Raw genomic sequence first — 21,926 nt, 5'->3', positions numbered from 1 at the left:
GCCGATCACTCCCAGAAGAGAGGCCTGGGGGAAGGCAGGGGGAAGACTCAGGGGTACACTCCCACAAAAATGGTGGGTGCGCCCATGAAAATGCTGGGTGTACCCCTGAGAACACAGGCTTGTTGACATCTGCTCGGAGCATTCGGCTGATGTCGACTGACGCCAGCACCCACCCCGAATTCTGCAGATATTGGCCAGAATAAAAGTTAGTCTGGACTGATTTTTATTACCTATGGGGAAAACAATTATTCAATGTTGACCGACCATCGAATGATTTCTCACCTGTTTGGTCGTATGCGAGTGGACTACCTGTTCGCTAGACTGCAAGTATACCCAGAGTACCGAACAGGTCTGAATCAGGCCCTATATGTCAGTTGATGATGAGTTCAGCTAAAATATTGTTATTTGTTGCTACTAATACTTCAAAAAAGGAAGAAAACAATGGGTGTGGGTTGTTGGGTCTACAACAACTAGGTCGACAAGCATTGGGTCAACAGGCAGCAAGGTCGACATGGGTCAAGGTCGACATGGGTCCATCTGATGTACAGAGTAGAGCAGGGGGTGGAGCATTTAGGATAAATCGCATATCCACCCAGGGTCGCATTGCAATATGTCATCCCATCGGCTGGATGTATAATTGGGCACACATAGGTTCAGGGACTCTGAGAGAAGCTCGCCCCTGCAATGTGCTGTGAGGGCTGCTGGGGACATACACAATACCTACTTCCGGGGGAACTTTCTGCACATCCAGATGTATATTGGTTAATCAAGCAGCATTGCATTCCTCAAAGAAAACTGTCTGAGATGTTGCTGTATGTGATGTGGGAATGGGTAGATCACAGGAGGCATCAGAGATTCTTGGGCGGTGACAGGGAGGTGTGCACAGAGATGATTCTAGTCAGCGCTGACCTTTATGCTAGGCTGCGAGTATAAGCAGCCTAGCGAACCGGTCTGAATCAGGCGCTGTGACTCTATGGTAATACAAAGCTGCAGTATTACACCAGTGGATCTGGCTTTTAAAGGTGTCCATACACTGGCTTTTAAAGGTGATTCCACAACAATTTGGGCTCTTTTCATTTGATTTGGTTGGGAAATCAGATGAAGTGTCAAAATCGCATATGTTTGACATCAGGTCTGGAGATCGCATGGGCCCATATTGCATGACAAAGCCTCGGGTAGGCTTGGGTGGGATCGCATACGTTACATTGGGCCTTATTCTAGTTCACTCTTAGAGGCAAATTCCTTCTTAGCTGGACAAAACCATATGCACTGCAGGGGGGGCAGATATAAAATGTGCAGAGAGAATTAGATCTGGGTGAGTTATTTTGTTTCTGTGCAGGGTAAATACTGACTGCTTTATTTTTACACTGCAATATAGGTCTCACTTTGAAGAAAAACCCCACCCAAATCGAATTCTATCTGCACATGTTACATCGGTACTTGTTTCCTAGCACGGCGCCAGCGATTAAAATTGTATCCATCGGGTCCTAAAAAATCGCGTCGATCGCATCGCATGCAACCAAATCGCATGCGATGCGATCAACGCGATTTTTACATTGGAGCCAATGTAAAATGGTCCCTGAGACCCGATTTTACATTGGGCCCAATGTTAAATGCCCCCCCAGACCCCAATTTTCATTGTATCCCCACCCTGATGGGTCAAATGCCCCCCCCCCCATTGTTAACGCCACCCCACAATGAACGCCAACACGAAGCGTGGCGAGCACAGCGAGTACTTGTTTTCCGAGCACGGTACTTGTTTCCTAGCACGGCGCCCATCGTGGGTCATCGCATACCTTAAGTTAAGGTATGCGATGGACGCAATTTTGTAATTGTCGGGAAAAAGGCTAAAAATATCCCTAAAATCGCGTCCTTCGCATACCTTAACTTAAGGTATGCGATGACCCACGATGGGCGCCGTGCTAGGAAACAAGTACCGTTACATCTGCCCCACCTGCAGTGCACATGGTTTTGTCCAGCTAAGAAGGAATTTGCCTCTATGAGTGAACTAGAATAAGGCCCATTGTATGCAAAAGGACTGCACATACGGTGTATCGCAGGGGACTTCTCCTCTTGGAGCCCAGTGTATTGGCGTATGTGGTCATTAGCTCTAGTGTCTACGTTGTCAGTCAAAAGGTCAACCACTATTAGTCAACAGACAGGAGGTCGACACATGAAAAGATCGACATGGTAAAAGGTCGACGACTCGACAGGAGTTTTTCAGGATTTAAGTTAAAAAAATGACTTGTTCATACTTAACAATCCAGGGGGCATAAAGGGAAAATAGTGTGCCAAGCGCTACCCTAATATGGTGTTCATGTTGACCTATGTTGGCATAGACACTAAAAAACGTATTTTTTATCTGTCAACCAATAGTGGTCGACGTATTTACTCCTTTGACTTCATCCAAATCATCTGTGGCGAAATCAGGAACTACAGCACTTTAGCCTTAATAAAGGACAAGTGACTATAGGAAACCTATCAGATAAAAGACGAACCCTGTATTTGTATCTAACCTATATAAGTATCCTTTACATTACAACAATAATCATATCTATAAAAAGAACCTCGGCTACCGCTTAAAAACACCTCATGTCAGACAACAAAAGTATCTGTGTTATCCCGGAGTATATAAAATCCCCATGACGTTTCCTCAGTACAATGTAGCATCCTCCTCATTACAGTTTAATTACAGATGCAGCGAGTGTCAGCCCCCATCTCAGCGCATTATTATAAGTGGGAATTTCCAGCCAGGAAGTGAGAACAGCAACTACTTCTTCTCTGAGCAGCGCCGCAGCAGCCGCCGCCGCACACCTCCAGCCCAGCGCCAGCCCAGCCACTGCCACAAGCAGCAGCAGCGGCGGGGAGGGAGGAGGAGGAGGCAGCGCAGTGATGCCATCATCTCGCCCACAGCAGCACCGCCCATAGCCCGGAGCACGGGGGGAACAAGGAAACTGAAAGAGAGAAGCGGAGAAGACGAGAACTGGCAACAGGCTGCAGTCGCACTTTATTTTCCTGTCACTGGCTGCAATGGAGAACCACTACAGCGCGGATCACTGGTGCTAGAGGGAGGCGACAGCTGCATCACTGCGGCCACTGGATTGCTGCCTGTCACTCTCACCTTACAGCCTGCTGTGGATGCTTACACCGGACAGTGGAGAGGAAGGAGCATCTCAGCATCTCAGCAGCAGCAGAAGCTGTGGCACCACTACAGGTACACCCTCAGCTCCAGGCTGCTGCTATGTATCTCTGCTGTGCTGTCACAGGGGCGAAGGAAATGCTGCTGCCGGGACACATGGCAGTCACTGTACAGGGTTGGCTGGCATTTCCCTACCCCACCCTCTGATATGCTCAGATGGGTACACCTATCTAGTTGTTAGAAGTGAGAGATGTTGCCCATTGCAACCAATCCGATTATTCTTATAATTTGTCTAGTGCCATCTAGGTAGAGTTAGATATGGGCAACATCTCCCACTTCCAAAAAACTAAAAATGTAGTGACTATATCCCCCTAGCCCGCACCTCTGTGGTGCACTCATGGGCAGGGAGAGATAATTTGTTTGAGGTATAGGCAGCACCTGCCTAGTCCCTGTACAGATGGTGTGGAGGAGACTAGTGCAATGAACACTCTGCCTTATCAGTTTATTAGTGGGGTTTGTTTCTAGTGTAGTGTTACCTTTGCTTTGGCACTAGAAAACTATTTTAAGAAAAAATAGATATTGAGATAGAACATACGTCATTTTTTTAAAGAGTTTTTGCTTTAGACATCATGTAGTTATGCTTCCGTTTGTATACAATCATAACATTTATCCAGCATTGTAGGAAATAGTATATTGTGATGTTTCTTTTATGCCTTTTGGTAATCTCAAGGGGTGTAACACGGTGCCATTGCTTTGCGAATCGTTATTGAATTGTAAGGCGAACACATTTGATTTGGACTATATAGTATATATTGTATCTGTACTTTAAGCCCTGTACACACTATTTTTATATTCGATTTTGCTTATGGAGTCAAAATCAAATCGAAATCTAACGGTTGAACGATTGAATTGAATTCTAATGCATTATTAGCAAAATAGACCAAATTGAACTGTGCCTATGGGGCAACAGAATATCATTATACTGTACAATTAAAGGCCTCTAATATAACAATTGAGATGAGATAGACTGCTGTATACATATAAAAACCACAAGAGGGTGTATACTGAAGTTCTGGATGTTCACACTGTGTTTGGAGACCACAAACTCAGTGTATACATCCAAATTGGGGTTATTTAAAAGTCTCTGCAGTTCTTGCTTATTGCTGAGAGCCCTTACCTTATCTTACCCTGTACTCACACCTCAGGCTAACCCACACTTCTCTTTCCAGCATCACACCTGCTCGCTTCCTCTCTCACCTCCCTGGCCAATTACATTGCTGCCTTTTAAGAACTTCTGAAAAAAAAAATAATGATGACATGATTTACAGGTCTATGAGGGTTATTCAGAGCTGATTTCTGTTGTGAGAATTTGCAATCTGTTAGATTATCAAACAACTGCGCATGTGTACAGATTGTAGCACATAGGCGCAATCCAAGAAATTGCAAAAATATCTCATCGCAATTCTCTCACAATTTGACTGACAAGAAGCTAGCGATTGGGGGTGTTAACCTGCCATTTTCTGGGAGTATCAGGAAAAAACATGTGTACCCAGGCATTTTAAGGGAGTATGTGTGACAACAGCAATGGCCTTGATCAGTACGTCTCGTCGCAGAATTGTGAATGGGTCAGACATAAGCCCTGTGCATATGCATAGATTTTTCCCTATTTTCGATTAGATTTTGTTTATAGAAGCAAAATCGAATTGAATCCTAAACAAAATCGAATGGTTTTTGTGTCACTTTCGATCTACATTCGATTCGATGCGTGCTCCCGTTTTCACAAAATCGAACAGAAAAATCTACTGTGCAGCCAAGGAAATATTGAATTCGATCTAGTAAATCGAATGTGTACAATGTACCATGAATGTATATCGAATTCGATATCTAATGCAAAAGTACACATCTAATGCCAAATCGAATGGAAAGATCTAATGCCAGATCTAATAGAAAATCGAATCTTACATCGAATCAAAAGCAAATCGATGTGTGTGTACAGTGCTATACATTTGCACAGACTGAGAAAAGCACATTTGATGGTGAGAATGATGCAGATGAATTGAGAGTAGCGTTCTCTTTGCAATTAATTTGCACAGGGTACTATTTTACTCTATTTGGGTGGTGGCTATCTACTTGCAGTCACCTGCAAATTAGTAGATGAGCGATGAGAATCAGGCCCTATGTTTTGTTTGTTAGTACTTTCTAATTGAAAGCCAAATGGATGATTGCATCTCACATCATTTATTTTAATGATTAATTTCTACACTTTTATTTAGGGTTTGTTTATCACATTGATTTCTTTTTTTTTATAAAAAAGTGCAATGTCACTATCTTGTGTTTCTGGAAAACTGCACAGTATCACTTCTAAAGGGGCCCATATACGGGGAGATTTGCTGAGCACTCAGAACGCTCAGCAGGATCGCTCAGCATACAGATGTGTTAGCGCTGTGTGCTGAGAAATCTGTCAGGGCCAGTGTTATCGTAATGGCCCCTACACACGGAGTGATGTACGGGCATTTTGTAAGCGATCTAGTTAGATCCCTTAGAAAAGGCCCTGTAATCGCCTCCGTGTGTAAGCTCCATAAGATGTGATTCATACACACTGAGCGGCTCTCCCTCTGCCCGGCGCCGACGTAGAGGGGAGGACGGCTTTGCATTGCGCTGTGCTATGCAAAGCCGTCATCAAAGCCGCTCATCTGCTTGTATAACCAGCAGATGAGCAGCTTTCCCAGCGATGATGCAGGAGCGCGCAGCAGTGCTCACCGCTCATCACCGGGGCATACACACTGGGCGGCTTTGAGCTGAAAGCCGCTCAAACCTGCTGTTTTTGAGCAACTTTCAGCTCAAAGTCGCCCAGTGTGTATGGGCCTTTACGCACCTCTATGGAGTTTGATTCAAAATCAGTAGAGATATTGGTTCTGCCTGACCTGAAGACACTACACACATATCTCACTTATACCCTGTTTTTACTTCCAAGCAAATGACTGTGTCCAGCATTTCCACCCGGTAATTTTGTCTCTCAACAAGGGTCCTAGTCTAGTGTGAACGGGTTAACCAGGGTCAACATTTCTGTGTCTTTGACCCGCGAAATATGGTTGAAGACCCTGGAATGTCGACTCTGGTTATCCCAACACTAGAAAAAGACAAGTGTGCTACCTGGTCAAAATGCTGGCGGAAGGGCGGGGGGGATGGGTCAGCCTGCACTTACAAAATTACCCGGCTTTCTAATGCTGGGTAAAAGCCAGATTGTTCACACTAGCAGTGTGAACATAGTATAAATTGAGTTTTCCCATTACTACCAGACATTACTACTGATTTCCTTACCAGGAAGCAGCACTCATATATACTGTACAGTGTCTGCTCTGTTTTAGTGTAGCCGCATGTACTTATGCCAACATATGGCAGTGCCACGAGAGCATGTAGAAAACAAAAAGCAGAAACAGTTCCCTTTACACGTACTATGAACTTGAACACTCCAAAGTGCAGAGGGGTGCATGTTGTTGCACAGTATACAGTCATTCAGTCGACACATATCATGCATTGCGTCAACTTGGCTTAGGTCGACACATGAAATAGGTCGACATGGTTGGAAGGTCAACACAAGCATTTAGTCAACAGTGGCAAGGTCAACAGTCAAAAGGTCAACATGAGTTTTTCACGTTTCATTGATCCGACATGTGCCGACAGGCGGTATTTCATGCCCTAACATCCACTAGGGTGTGGAGGGAGAATAGGATAGTGTGCCGAGCGTAGCGTGGCACCGTGCCCGAAGCATTGCAAGCGGAGCTACTTTGACGTTGTCCATGTCGACTATGTTGACTTTCGGGGGAGGGGGCCGTGAAAAACTAATGTTGACCTTTCCACGGTCGACCTAATGCTTACGTCGACCTTCCAACCATGTTGACATATTTCACGTGTCAACCTTAAGTGGTCAACCCAATGCATAGCGACTCATATCTAATGACACATACCTGTTGCCACACATGAACACAGCAGAGGGACATATAGCAGCACATTTGGACAGTGGAAGAATTGAAAGAAACAATGTAGAGCAGTGGTGTAAAGGCCCCATACACTATGCAATTTTGGGCCAATTTCATCCGATTTCGGCACTTTGTGCCGGGTAAAATCGGCCCAAAATCGCAGGTGTGTGACATCTGATCCGATCCAATGCGCTCCCCCCACATAAGGGGCGAGATTCTCTAAAACTCTCCGCCCCCATTCGCCGCCCATCGCAATTATAATTATCGCATATGTTCTAACATATGCGATAATTATAGCAAAGGACAGCTCTTTAGTTAAGAGCTGTCCTTTGCGGTGAGAGTCGCCGGGTCCCAGCAGGTCCCGGCGGCTCCCCCCTCCCTCCCACATCCGGCGCTGCTGCTGCTGCGCCGTGCTCTCCTCCTCCCTGCACCAGGAAGAGAATCAGTGCAGGGAGGAGGTCACAGGTCCGGGCAGCACAGCTCTTTGCTGCCCGGACACAGGTGAGGGGGGACGGGCCGATGTGAAGCGGCGGGTGTCCGTGCGGGGCGGCGGTGGGTTCGCGTTAGAAGCCTATTGGCTTCTATGGGGCATCGCCAGATTTTTCTGGTGATGCCCCCCGCCACGGTAACCCGGCGGGGGATGCTTGGAGCATCCCGAAATGCGGTAAAAAGTGGCTTCTATGGGGCATCGCCAGATTTGCGGTAAAAACCCAGATAACTGGGTTTTTACCGCATTTTCACCTTAGAGAATCTCCCCAAGATCACATCCGACTTCCCTGTATATATGCCTGACCGGGGGAGCAGTGGGGCGGGCGGTCATCATCATCTGCGGGACGCCGGGGTGTGCAGCGGGCGGCGAGTCCTGACCTGGCCGGGTGGTGAATGCAGATATCATCATCAGATATCATCGGCGGGACGGGCAGTGCAGTGGCGGGCATTATATTTTTAAAATAACCTGTCAAATGACTGGCCATTCTTTGATCTCTCTCACTGGCCAATCAGAGAACGGCCAGTCATTTGACAGGCCAGGTCAGGATTTACCGCCCGCTGCACGCCCCGGCGTCCCGCAGATGATGACCCTCGAATTTGCTGGGTCCAACCTGTGGTGTGAAAAGGTTCTGACCCGACTGGGACACAGATTGAGACTGACTAGGCATTTTGGGGCAGATGTATTAAGCCTTAACAAGAGATAAATGCAAGGGTGATAAAGAGAGATAAACGTCCAGCCAATCAGCTCCTTACTGACTTTTTTCAAACACAGCCTGTAACATGGCAGTAAGGAGGTGATTAACTGGACGTTTATCTCTCTTTATCACCCTTGCATTTATCTCTTGTTAAGGCTTAATACATCTGCCCCTTTGTTTGTTAAATGGGGTATTAGTAACTAATATAATTATTTACCTTCAGCAGTAGTAACTCATTCTATACTAAATCAGGGTTCACAAAAAAGCGCTTTAGGGTGTATTTTACTCTAAATTTGTCACTGGGGACCTGAAGGTGTCCCAGAGGATGTGCTTTGCTGCAGCTGTGAGACGCCCGTGAGCCAATTACTGCAGTGGCCATCAGGACCCAATCATTGAGCAGTGACCGTACTGGCAGCCACTCATTAGTGGCTTGTTTTACAGCTCACTGCGCGCTGCCCGTTTTTATTACTTATATATTACTGCCTTTTGAGCAGGTTTCACTGTGCGCCCTTCCGCCGCCACCTGCCATGCTGTGTAAGTCCAGTTCACTGCTAAGAGCAGTGGAACGGCACTGGATGGGATACGGCTGGAACAGCTGACAGCCACTCATTTTCTGTTTATGAAATTTCTTGTATAGTGTCCTGCTGGTTTTCCAATATATCAAAGATGTTACGCCTCATGGCAGTATAGGTGTGAATAACACTGAGCTGTATTTATTACAAATTTTCATGTCTACATGAACATGGGTACCTGCAGTATCCCTATAAGTTGGTAACTAATGTAGATTGAATTCTAAAATGAAAAATAAAGAGGATATATTTAATTAAGTATCCTACTATGAACGGAAATCTGCTGGGATCTCTCTATGTTCTCTCTGGGTTTTTGTCTAATGGTGTGTACACACTTGTACAATGTGCATGAGATTTTGACTATACAGGTTGAGTATCCCGTATCCGAATATCCGTTATCCGAATTATTCCGAAAACCATACATTCCAGAAAGTGAAAAAAAAAATGTTTTTTTGCTAAAAACTCACTGGGGACATTTGTAACAGCACTACTGAGGACATGATATGTAACTGGCACTATATATGTACAAGAAAATGGTTGCTTGGCCTTCAAATTCAATATCTGAGATAGTAGACAAATTTTGTTTCATGTTTTGAAACCTTGTTTTTTGAACAAATAAAATATATTTGTGTGCATTTCATGTGGTAATAAAATATATATGTGTGTATTTTATGTGTTTATACAGCATAAATGCAAGATACTTCAAAATACATCATTTAAATATTAAAATATTCCGAAATACGGAATAATCCGCTATCCAAAATTCTCCTGGTCCCGAGCATTTTGGATACGGGATACTCAACCTGTATAGTCAAAATCACATCTGGATCGCATGCAGATCGCATGGGTTTTAACCCTTGCGAGCCCGATGTGCGCTCCCGTTTTGCAGCCAGAAAGTCTTGGCTGCAGAGACTATATAATGCAGATCTGCACTATATAGTCTAAATTGTATGCAGATAGTCTAAACTGTAATATAGTCTAAATTGTACAAGTGTGTACACACCTTAACGTTACCATGACAAGATAAATGATTGTTCTGTTTTACAGAGTTTGTTGATTTGCAGAGAAATTGCCTTTTAGCTTTTAGGAATTATGTTATTACATTTGTTTAACCAAACTGACACTTTTAACCCTTTGAGTGCCAAGTGAATTTGTAAATAGGTGTGAAAATTGCCAAGACAACATTTTAGTTATCATAATGACGTGTAATGTTTATCTTATATAGGAGATATAGGGCGAGATGTACTAAGCCTTGAAAAGTGATAAAATGGAGAGTGATAAACCACCAGCCAATCAGCTCCTACCTGTCATTTTTCGAACACAGCCTATATATATAACAAATAACAAATGGGAGCGACGCTGGCACTCAATGGTTAAATATCTGATGCTGTGTGTTTTCTTTGCGTATTTTAAATAGTCTGATTGTCTTTCTTCTACTTCTAACCTGCCTGCCAGATCATGGCTTCATATGTTGGTTCCTTCTGTTTTGATTGGCATAAAATGACATGCTAGTAGACTTGTCCCTTTCTGCTTACCTATAATAAATTAAATTAACCTACCCTGTAATGGTTTGGTATGCCCAAAGTAATCATATGTGAAAAGTATTTAAACATATATTTCACTAATGTATCTTTTGGCAGTATTCCTATTGTTTTATGTCACTGTTATTTTCCACTCATTTTTTATTATCCATTACTGTTTTGTTTCATCATTTGATAACGGCCAATGACACATTGATCTTCAGCCCACTTTCCTGAAAAATGTATAACCAGTTGGGACAAGGAAGCTGGATCAAGATGAAGTTGTGGTCTTTTATTTTTGAAGCATACCAGTTCCACAGCATAGGCAAGTGTAATGACATCAATCAGCATACAGGTAATCACAGTATAGTTCAAACTCTTGAGAAAGCTCCAGTGGCCCCTACCATAGCCCACATCCTAGCCTATTACTTGGGTAGCTATTCCACCTTCAAGAGCAATGACCTCCTGCCCCGGAAACACTTCAGTATTCTGTACCATTTTCATTAAATCCCAGCAGTGGGCTTAATTTGCTCTTCAAAAATAGCAGGTCACCAAACATGTTTCTCATGCTGCTTTCACACCGCAAAACCTGCTTAGACCTGGTATTTAAAATATTACTGTTTAATTACCGTTTTTGTACCTTTCACATTGAACCGTTTCACCCATAGAAAACAGTTGTGGTGAAATAGTTTATAGAAATAGTTTGGTGCACCCCCCCCCCCCCGGCTGACAGTGAGCACTGAGGTCCCGCTCTGTGCATATCTAATGAGCGGGATCTAGCGCAGTGAATATTTAATGAGCGGGTCCCCGCCCCCTGCATATGGAATGCACAGAGCGGGATCAGCGTGTGCTCACTGCTGCCTGGGTCCTAAATACCGTTTCAGACCCGTTCAGACTGCAAAAATACGGGTAGGACCCTGCTTTTTTACTGTTTTGAAAAACGTGTTTTTTTAAAAACAGTAAATTCACTCTAGACCTTTCAGACTGCACATATTACCATTTTGAAACAGAAAAAAATGGCAAAATACCAGGTAATAAGTGCGGTCTGAAAGGGGCATTAGTTCCCCAAATTGGTGTACCTGGCTCCACATCAGTCAATAGGTGATTTAGCACAATCCTTACATTCTAGTGGGCCTTATTCTAGTTCACTCTTTCTGACAAAATCCTTCTTAGATGGACAAAACCATGTGCACTTCAGGTGGGGCAGATGTAACTTGTGTAGAGAGAATTAGATTTGGGTGGGGTTTTACTTCAAAGTGAGATCTATATTGCAGTGTATAAATAAAGCAGTCAGTATTTACCCTGCACAGAAACAAAATAACTCACCCAAATCTAATTCTCTCTTCACATTTTACAGCTGCCCCCCCCCCCCCCCCCCCCAAGGACTTTTTCAGGAAGAGTGAACTAGAATAAGGCCCATAATCCTGTGCTGCCTTACATGGTGTAAATGTATCAATAATCTTCTAACTTTTTGTTAGTAAAGCTGTGTTTAAAAATGTCAGGAACTGATTGGTTAGTAGTTTATCTCTCTCCACTCTCTCCAGCTTTTTATACATATACCTCCATAGTCAGGTGGTTTCCATGTTTTCTGCACAGTGCTCAGTACATACCTGTGAGAAGTGTCACAAGATGTTTTTATATCACAGTTCTCATAATGAACGACGTCATAGAAGACAAATAAAACATTGACTATCACCAAAGACAGACATTGGGTTTTTGATGTTTTCTTAGATGTTTATATGTCTATAAATCTGGAACTTTGGTGAAATTCCCCATGACATTTTATTGGAAATAAGTACCATTTTATTTATTCTTTTATGACCTTCCTCTTAACACAGGGCTCGTCAAAACCTGGGCGCCAGGTTGCCATGGCAACCAGATTCTGCTTCCTGGCGACCAGATTTGCCAGGAAGCAGATCGAGCCGGGCAGAGTCAGGGGTGGCTTTCGTTAATGCTGGACAACCGACCCAGCTCCTGCTGTATCAGATCTGGTGGTCCGCCACATAGCTATTTTGAAATTCCAGGCTTCCGCTGCTCGCAAGCCGATCGGAGCAGTTTGGCTTCCAATCAGGAGCAGGTGCAGTGATAGCTCCTTATTGGCTGTTCGCAAGTTTCCACTTTCCTCAGGTTTTGAAAATTGAAATAGCGCCCCGTGTCCCCCGTCATCTCTGCAGCCTTTTTCCATATAGTGCCACAGCAGCTACTAGTTACCGTGCGGTCATTGGAGCCGCACACAAACGATCCTGAGCTGTACATGACCTCCGGACTAGCCGCGGGGCAGGACCTGCCTGTGTCTGGATTTCAATGCTCAGTAGATGCTGCCGAGCTGTGGGTGAGGGGCGGGCACTGCTCACCTTCCTCTGCTGTGTCCTGACTGGGGATGCGCTTCTGCCACTACACTGCCCACAGACATCCAGGCCAGCCAAGCCGTGCAGCTGCTGGGTGAATAGGGGAGAGGAGGGGTTAGAATGCTGCTGCTGGCCGGTGAATGAGGGAGATGGGGTGGGGGGGGGGATACTGCTGCTGGCCGCTGAATGAGGGAGGCGGGGGGGGGGGGGGTTAGGATGCTGCTGCTGGGTGAATGAGGGAGAGGGGGGTTAGGATGCTGCTGCTAGGTGATTGAGGGAGCGGGGGGGGGGGGGCTAGGATACTGCTGCTGGGTGAGGGTGCACAGTTAGGACACTGCTGCTTGGTTAGGGGGGAACAGTTAGGAGACTGCTGCTGGGTTGGGGGGGGGGGGGGGGGCACAAGAGGCTGCTGCTGGATGCACCCCTGATGTTTGGTGTAACATGTAATGAGCATTTCAGTGAGTGGTGTATGTAATGGGCATTATGGCATGTGGTATAATATGTAATAGGTATTACGGTGTGTAGCATAACGTGTAATGGGCATTATGATATGTGGCATAATATGTAATGGGTGTGTGAAATGTGTAATAGGCATTACAGTTTAAATTTTTTTGTGCGCATTGGCCCTATTTTTTGTTTGTCTGGCTCCTAAACTTTCATCCTGGCTACTAGATTTAAAACAAAGCCCTGTCTTACCATATTTGTAGCAAATGCTGCTTGAGTCTCAAAGACTAGAAAATCTTGGCCCTTCTAGTCTGCCCCTTTTTTAAACATGTTACCTCTAACTATATTTGATCCTTACTGTACCATCAAACTGTACGCCTTTCCCCATTACCCCTTGAGTGGCATGCCCGGAAAATTTCCAGAGATGCGATGAGGTGCGATTTGTTGTGAATTTCTGACACATAAATGTGCAATTTTCCCCGCCGGTCGTGTGCGAGTTTAGGACCAACCGGAATGCAAATTACAATACTGTCTCCGCATGCCAAATAACCCCCTAACCTATTGGCCCACCTAAGTCCCCTACATTATGCATCACACCCCCTATATAAAGGGGCACAGGTGCCATTTTGATCTTTGAAAGGTAGTAAGGAGCATGGAGAGGAGAGGAGCGATGTCTGGGAGAGGAGTGTGAGTAAGTGCAGGTGGCAGAGGGAGCAGTGGGCCAGTCACAGGCAGCAGCAGCATCAGAGGAGCCAGGGGGAGAGGCAGCAGAGGCATGCTGAGAGGCAGCACAGTGAGAGGGAGAGGCAGCAGTGTGCCAGGCAGCATGACCACAGCAAGGCCTGCCCCAGCCCGGACCCCAGAGGAGCAGGCACAGCAGGAGGAGGTGGAGGACCCTTTTGCATCCCCATCCCATCCACTCACACATGACCTGTTCAGCACACAGTCCGAGGAGGAGCAGCAAGAGGCCCACATGTCTGATGCTGACTGGCCTGAGGTGGAGGAAGATGGAGGTGAGGAGGGGGAGGGTGAGACTGCCCTGGAGAAGGAGGGGGACATGCAGGGCCGGAGTAACAATGGGCCTGATGGAGCTACAGCTCCAGGCCCACTCACCACTGAGGGCCAGGGCTTTCCAACGAGCCCAGCCCCGCGTCGCTAGCCCCCCCCCCCCCCCGGGAACCGGAGATACCGCCAGGCAAACCTGGAACGTTTTCCCCATAGGATAACATGGGACCCGCTAATTCTGACCTCCACCCGGTTCCAACTGCTGCCAGTTCCCCCTCCGGCATCACAGCAGCTCGAGGTTGATCTTAGTCGAGCTCAAATCGCTTGGTTTTCAATCTGATACCTGGTCCATATGGGTTCATTGGTTCTAGAGATATTGCGGGTAAACCAATTTTTTTCAGTTCTGAAATGTAATTTCATGGCTGTTCATGTTGTTTGAGGACAGATTTCTCTGGAACCAAACGGCCCAGTTTTACTGGACCAAAATAATTTGAAGCCTACATGTAAATGGGTCAGTTGGTTCCGAAGATATAGCTGGTTGTTTAAAGGGGGGCGGGGGTGGTTTTCTCTCCCTCTCACACCAGAAAATGCAGGGACTAGGCTGGTGTAAGTCCCTGCATTTTCTGGTGTGAAAGGGGTATTATTTCAGTACTTGTTTCCTAGCACGGCGCCACCGATTTTAATTGTATGCAATCGGGTTGCAAAAATCGGGTCAATCGCATCGCATGCAACCAAATTGCATGCGATGTGATTGACCCGACCGACCCGAATTTTTACACTGGAACCAATGTTAAACGGTCCCTGAGACCCGATTTTACATTGGCCCCAATGTTAAATGCCCCCTAGACCCCATTTTTCATTGTATGCCCCCCCATTGTTAACGCCACGCCACGATCAACGTGAACCTGAAGGGGCGGCGGAACGCGTCCTCCGACCTTTTCATACCCCCACTATCCAAGTCGCCATGGAGTTAATTTTATATAGTGTGGCGAGTGCAGCGCGCCCCGCGAGGGGACACTCATTACTTCAGACGTTTTACGCGTCCCCTCGCAGAGCTCTCTGCGCTCGCCTAGCTTCAGGCTCGGTGGCTCGCTGCGATTGCAACACTATATAAAATCAACTCCACGCATTATAATACATGCGATGGACCCGATTTTACATTTGTCGGAAAACCTCAAAAAAAGCCAGAAAATCGGGTCCGTCGGGTCCCATCGCATACCTGAGATGGGACCCGCATGGGTCTGTCGGGTCCCATCGCCGTGCTAGGAAACAAGTACCATTATTTCAAATAGCAGTGCTCTGAATACAGCTGGGCAGCTCCCTGCTCTCTGCCCGGCTGTCAATGGCTGTCATTTCTGCCCGGCAGCGGCTGTCCCCAAGTTACCACGAGCATGTATTCCCCCTTGGCAATGAGCATGTAATCCCATATGGCATCGAGCATGGAACCCCTGGCAATGAACATGGAACCCCTGGCAATGAACATGTAGGTAAGCAACACTTATGTAGCATACATTTTAATAGGCATTATGGTGTTTGGCATAATACGTAATGGAGATTATGGTGTGTGTCTTAACATGTAATGGGCATTATGGTGTACATTTTTAATGCGCGCCAATGCCCCTATTTATGAAGCAAATTGTGCATTATTGCTCAATCTGTTTGGTATAGTGCAGGCATGTCCAATCTATGGCCCTCCAGCTTTTGTGAAACTACAAATCCCATCATGCATTGCCACAGTTTTGCTATTAGGGAATGCTAAAACTATGTCAAGGCATGCTGGGATGTGTAGTTTCACAACAGCTGGAGGGCCACTGTTTGGATATGCCTGGTGTAGTGTGTATTTTGACTTAATCCATGTGGCACAATGTGAATTTTGCCTTAATCTGTTTGTCATAACGTGAATTGTGACTCAATCTGTGTGCCATAATGTGAATTTTGGCTCACTCGGTGTGAATTTTGGCTCATTCCATGTGGCATAATGTAATAGAGGCAAGTACAGTATAAGGGGGTTACTATTGTGTTGCATGATTTGTATAAGGGGTATATGGTGTGGTAAACTTAGGTGACCACATAAAAGGTGCTGAAATGTTGTCTACCAAGTTTCGGCTTTCAGTATTTTTTTTATGACTCTAATGCCGCCTCACCCCGCAAGTATTTTAGGACATTGAAGTCCTGCGGGTGCACCTTTGGAGTGCACCCGCCAATATATCTCCCTGCATTTTTCTTATGCCAGCTCCCTGCCTTTTCCATGCATATATAGTTAGTTGAAAGTATTTACACAAATACAGACACACCCATGAGCAGACCATCCAAACAGAACACTGGTCACGCCACCCACATTATTAGGTGCTGGCCACAACCCCTATTATTGCACATAATAGGCCCTTGATCATTCAGCTCCAGGCCCATTTAGACATTAATCTGGCACTGCGGTTGCCAATAATAATACTTATAAATACAATAAGTGTACTGTAATGTATATATTGAGTAATAAAATATTAAAGGTTGTATACTTATAAAATCCAAAGAAAATCCAAAGAAGAGCAATAAAGCTTATTAGGGGAACAGAGGATTTAAGCTACGAGAATAGATTAAGCAATTTGGGACTATTTACACTAGAGAAGAGACGGGGGACATGCTCAACATGTATAAATATATTAGGGGCCAATATAAGGAACTGTCAAACACCCTTTTTTCTGCTAGAAAGGAATTTAGGATGAGTTTAGATTAGAAGAAAAAAGATTTTGTTCTTCTAGAAGAAAAAATTTCTTTGCAGTCAGAGCAGTCAAACTTTGGAACTCTCTTCCTGGAGAGGTGGTGTCAGCAGACACAATAAATACAGATGGAGCCCCTGCCATCCTTGGCTGGGGCTCGCCAGACCCTCCCTGCTGGCAGATGGGCTACACTGAACTGGGACGCGCGTGTGTCTCTCGGAGGGGACGCTGTGTGTCCCTGCCCGTCTCCGCTTTAGGGCTCGGGCGGCGAGGGTTACCTGTATTGACGGGCGGCGACGATGGGGGAGGTGGCGGGGACCGGAGGCAGGATCTGTAGCCAGGGGGCGCGCAAGTGTCTCATGCGCGCGCGCGCCCCCTGGCGGGGCTGGCGTGATGGCGGGGCTGGCGTTAGAAACGCCATCCCGGCAAAGAATAAGTAACATAATCTGTCTTTAAAATATCAACATACTATACAACAAGGGCTAAACTATTATAAACATAGTCTTTATTCAGCCTCACCTACTATGTAACTATGTAACTTAGTAGTACTGGAGTCCTGTTTGTTCTTGTGTATCTCCTATATAGATTAATAACTCCTTTTCCCACTAGGTGATTTGGCCATGATTGAATTAAGGGAGTCCATAAACCATGCAGGATCTTGAAATATCGCTGGAGGGTGAATGCAATCCTTGAGTCAAGGGAGTGTCCTCACGATGTATGCGGTATTTGTAATCCACAGTATGCAGGTGGTGGTGTACCATATGTTGGTATATTGCTGAGAAAGTTCTAAAGTTAGACCCAGGGATGAGATACAGAGATAAATTGTAGTAGGAAAAAACCAGCGCAACATTTAGAATCCGGAACTAGTTTTAAAAGTACAAGCGCCGCCTATGTGGGAGCAGCTCGACACAACACCCCACTAGGCGCCTGGTCTATTCTTGAGCCCACCCAAGTGCTCAATTATGCCCCCTTTTTTCTTTTGGGCTAAAAATTAACCCTACAATATCCGTGTGTGCATTTACATGTGGTAGGGAATATAGATTGTAAGCTCCACTGGGGCAGGGACTGATGTGAGTGTTCAAATATTCTCTGTAAAGCGCTGCGAAATATGTATGCGCTATATAAGAAACTGGTAATAAATAGTAAACAAATTTAAAATAATGACTTGGAGATTTATTGGCGATGAAAAGGGTCAGGTTTACTAGCTGAAGTACCCGGCGATGGTTTAAATGTTAAATGTTCAAGTATTAAGTAATCAATGAGTTGGATTTAATTGTCCATTTCAAAAACAATTAGCAGCTTAGCAGCTCTTCCAACACACCCATGAGATGGCTGCTCAATGTCGTTTTTTTTTTTGGGGTGTCGCCAGTAGCCCTAATCCCTAGCTTGTTCACGTCAATTTCCTCCAGTTTCAAAACAGAAAATTAAAATAATAGAAAAACACTGTAACTGTGTAACAACAATTGTTGGAACTGGAGGGATCAGTGACAAGTCTTATTAATAATTAGAAAAATACAAAAACTGTAAATTGAAAAAAACACTGTAAAAGTGTAAAAACTTTTGAACTTTAGAACAGGAGCTTACCGCTTTAGACCATGATCTTATGTTTGGTTGTTCTTCTTTGCTGGGGAGCCGTCAGTAAAGGTGGGAGAAATGATCCGGGTTGAAGAGTCTCATGCAGCACAGAGGGCAGATGTTGTTGACCTGCAGCCATTCTGTCAGACAGGGAACATGGAAGGTGTGGTGACAGTGGGATACAGCCATTTCTGTACCTACCTCAATGTCAGAGATGCAGATGGAGCAGTACTCTGGTTCCTCTCCATCTGCAATGGTGCGCCTGCTGTAGGTGGGGAGATGGGACAGGACGAGCCGCATGATGGTGTCCAGCAGGAGGTGATCTACTCTCTCTGCAACTTCCTGATGGTCTCTTCCTCTTCGTCCAGACCTTCCTCTTCCCGATGATGGTCCTGATGTTCTTGCTGACCGACTCCCACGGGATGGTCTGCGGCGTCCTGACCTCAGCCATGTCTCTCTGGTGTTCTGGCTGGGTCCATCTAAAATGATATTTCATATTTGTAGATATAACAAATAGCCATTTGTGACCTGTAAAGATATTGCTGGTGTACAATAAGACTTCCAGCAGTAACATGATTTATATGTTATATTACTATACAACTGAAAAACAGAGCTGTAACAGTATGAGTGTATGGATGCAGGCCCCAATGCTTAGCGGTTCCTGATCTGTAACTGAGAGCATGGGAGGTGCCAGCCAGTAACACAGGGACACTGGCCAAACACCACTTCTATAATCCCTCCCACTACAAAGGCCAACTGCTAGAGAAGAGACATTGGTCTAAGATTTAATTTACTAAACAAACATTTTACTGACCTTCATTTCCAATCAGCTGGGATAACTCTCGGCGGCTCATTGTAACCGGAGGCAGAAGGTGATCAAGTTTAAGAAAAAAAAAAAGGGAAAAAAGAGAAAGAAAAAGCACAGATGTAATTGTGCGCTGAGCTCCACTCACAAGTCACTCACTAGGAGAATCACTGGCAGCGATTAATAGCCTGCAAATTGATCTCACCTGAGAGGCCTTTTCTCATGTGTCCACATCAGCTGCTGTCCAGGAAATGCCAGTGATATTGCTGTGCACTGAGGATGGAAATGTGGCATGCGGGTGGCAGTTGGTGGTGGCAGTTGGTTATGGCCATGCAGCACATCACATGTACAGTATACCCCACATCATCCTCTACTGCCAGGAACACTGGACAGAGCCACATTGTAGCAAGGGGTCCACGTACATCCCAATGTTTAGTTAAAATGTCTCTTACATTACTACTTTCTAATATAAGAGAAATGTTAACTAAACCTTGGGATGTACTAACTGTCCACCCCCTGCTACAAACCTTTCTTCCTCCCAAGCCTCAATAAGTATTTAGCTGAGCTGCCATTCTGAAATCTGTCAAGTCGCCTTAAGTCAGCTGTTAAAATAAATTGGTTACTAGCAGCGAAGGTTTTTTCCCCATGCAATAAGTGCAAAACGTGCCAATATGTAGATGAAGATTATGGCACATATTTTGGGACATAAAAAATCATGGGTTATTAAAAGCTGCATGACGTCACACTACACACCTGACCTATATACTGTAAATGTGGAAAAAGAGATATCGGAAAGACCAAGCGTCAACTTTCTGCAGCTTTCAGTCAGAAAAGTAAGTCAATACTTACCTGTCAGATGGCTGCTGATGACGGAATTGGGGGCAGACGCTGCATCCCATGGGAATGTCAGTTCATGGGGATGCTGGGTGTTCCCCTGCTGCCTCCCCCGCCCTCCTCTGCCCATGCGAACGCCTTGAAGAGTGTGATACTTACTAAAGGCATTCGCACAGGGAGTCTGTACATGTGCAGATCCACGCATGCGCATTCACAGACCCCCACCTGAATCAGGCCCTATGAATCTTTAAGGTGTATCTTTGACAATCTCTCTCTCTCTCTCTCTCTCTCTCTCTCTATATATATATATATATATATATATATATATATATATATATATATATATATATATTGTTTGGTACTTGTTTAGTTTCACGGCGGCAGCATGAGACGCTCTAGCTTGAATATTGGCAGCTTGCCAGACTGCCTTAAGCTACGCTAGTAGCGTAGCGACTGTTTGAATTCTGTTAGCTTGCCAGCTGCCTAGCTGCCTTACATTATCAGGCTACTTGTTTAGTTTCAGGGCGGCATTGCGTGCCGCCTTACGCTGACTTCTCCGTTGCAGGCCAGCGCTGGTACCCCTAACCTCCTGTCAAGTGAGCGCCTCTCACACAGTGCTTGAGGGCCGCATGATATCCTCTCTCCTGTGGAGAGGGGATCATGAGGGCGCCGGCAGAGAGGCGCTCCATCTTTGTGTTACGTAGGAGCGTCTCAGACGCTCCAGCAGCAGCAGCTCCACGTGTGTGATAAGTAGGAGTGCCTCAGACGCTCAAGCAATGTGACTCTCCTGCGTCTGATGCAAAATGATGGAGGCAATAAACGTCCCCATAGGATAACATGGGACCCGCTGATTCCGACCCCCAACCAGTTCCAACGGCTGCCAGTTCCACCTCCGGCTTGAGGTTCATCTCAGTTGAACCCAAATCGCTGAGCCTTCAATCAGATACCAGGCTTGTCCATATCGGTTAATTGGTTCCAGAGATATTGCGGGTAAACCGATTTTTTTCATTTCTGAAATGTCATTTCTGGCTGTTCATGTTGTTTGAGGGCAGATTTCTCTGGAGCCAAAATCATTCGAAGCCCACTCAAAAGTTCTTCAATATGATACTGGTATCATGTAAATGGATCAGTTGGTTCCGAAGATACAGCCAATTGATTAAAAGGGAGGGAGGGAGGGGGTGGTTTTCTTTCCCCCTCACACCAGAAAATGCAGGGACTAGGCTGGTGTGAAAGGGGCCAGCGTGGGTAAGTCCCTGCATTTTCTGGTGTGAAAGGAGTATTTTTTCAAATAGCTGGGTCCTGCAGTGCTCTGAATACAGCCGGGCAGCCCCCTGCGATCTGCCTGGCTGTCAATGGCTGTCACTACACGGGATTAAATGTTCATTGCCAAGGGGCAATGAGCATGTATTCCCCCTTGGCAATGAGCATGTATTCCCACATTGCAATGAACATGGAACCCCTGGCAATGAGCATGGACCCCTGGCAATGAGCTGTTAAAATCTGCCTCTAGTAGATCGGTGTAAATGTGCAGTTAATATATTCTGTTTGCAGTTTGTATGTTCTCCCCTGGATCAGTACTCCGGGTTTTGCTCATCCAGCTCCCTGGGTTTCATGCATAGCCTGCTTCTTGAGTGGGGCTGCATGCAAGGCTATATAGTTAGGTTCTCAGCATGCAAACGCTGTCGGTTATAGTTCCCAGTGCAGTTCTGTTTGTCTTGGTTCCTGCTCCAGAGTGTTCCCAGTCCCAGCCCTTGTATCCAGCGTCCTGTGCCCAGCCTTGCTTGTGCTACAGAGTCTGTGTTCTGTTCC

The 21,926-nt window shown here is 45.6% G+C and overlaps 1 protein-coding gene across 5 annotated transcripts in view; it reads left to right on the top strand.

Moving 5' to 3' along the window:
- The first annotated feature begins 2,627 nt into the window (after positions 1 to 2,627).
- The window catches only part of NFKB1 (nuclear factor kappa B subunit 1), a 109,674-nt gene continuing 90,375 nt past the window's right edge, over positions 2,628 to 21,926 (top strand). For 4 of the 5 annotated variants that reach the window (XM_083179018.1, XM_083179017.1, XM_083179019.1 and 1 more), the window contains exon 1: positions 2,628 to 3,214. In XM_083179018.1, the coding sequence (XP_083035144.1) occupies positions 2,643 to 3,214 (572 nt within the window). In that variant the 5' untranslated portion in view covers positions 2,628 to 2,642. The remainder of the gene's footprint in view (positions 3,215 to 21,926) is intronic. The other variant, XM_083179020.1, reaches the window with a different exon arrangement.

The sequence above is a fragment of the Crinia signifera genome, chromosome 1 (assembly GCF_055691185.1).
Source record: "Crinia signifera chromosome 1, ASM5569118v1, whole genome shotgun sequence".
NCBI classification, from domain to species: domain Eukaryota; kingdom Metazoa; phylum Chordata; class Amphibia; order Anura; family Myobatrachidae; genus Crinia; species Crinia signifera.
Note: the sequence above shows the minus strand (reverse complement) of the source record. Positions and strands in the feature narration are given on the sequence as shown.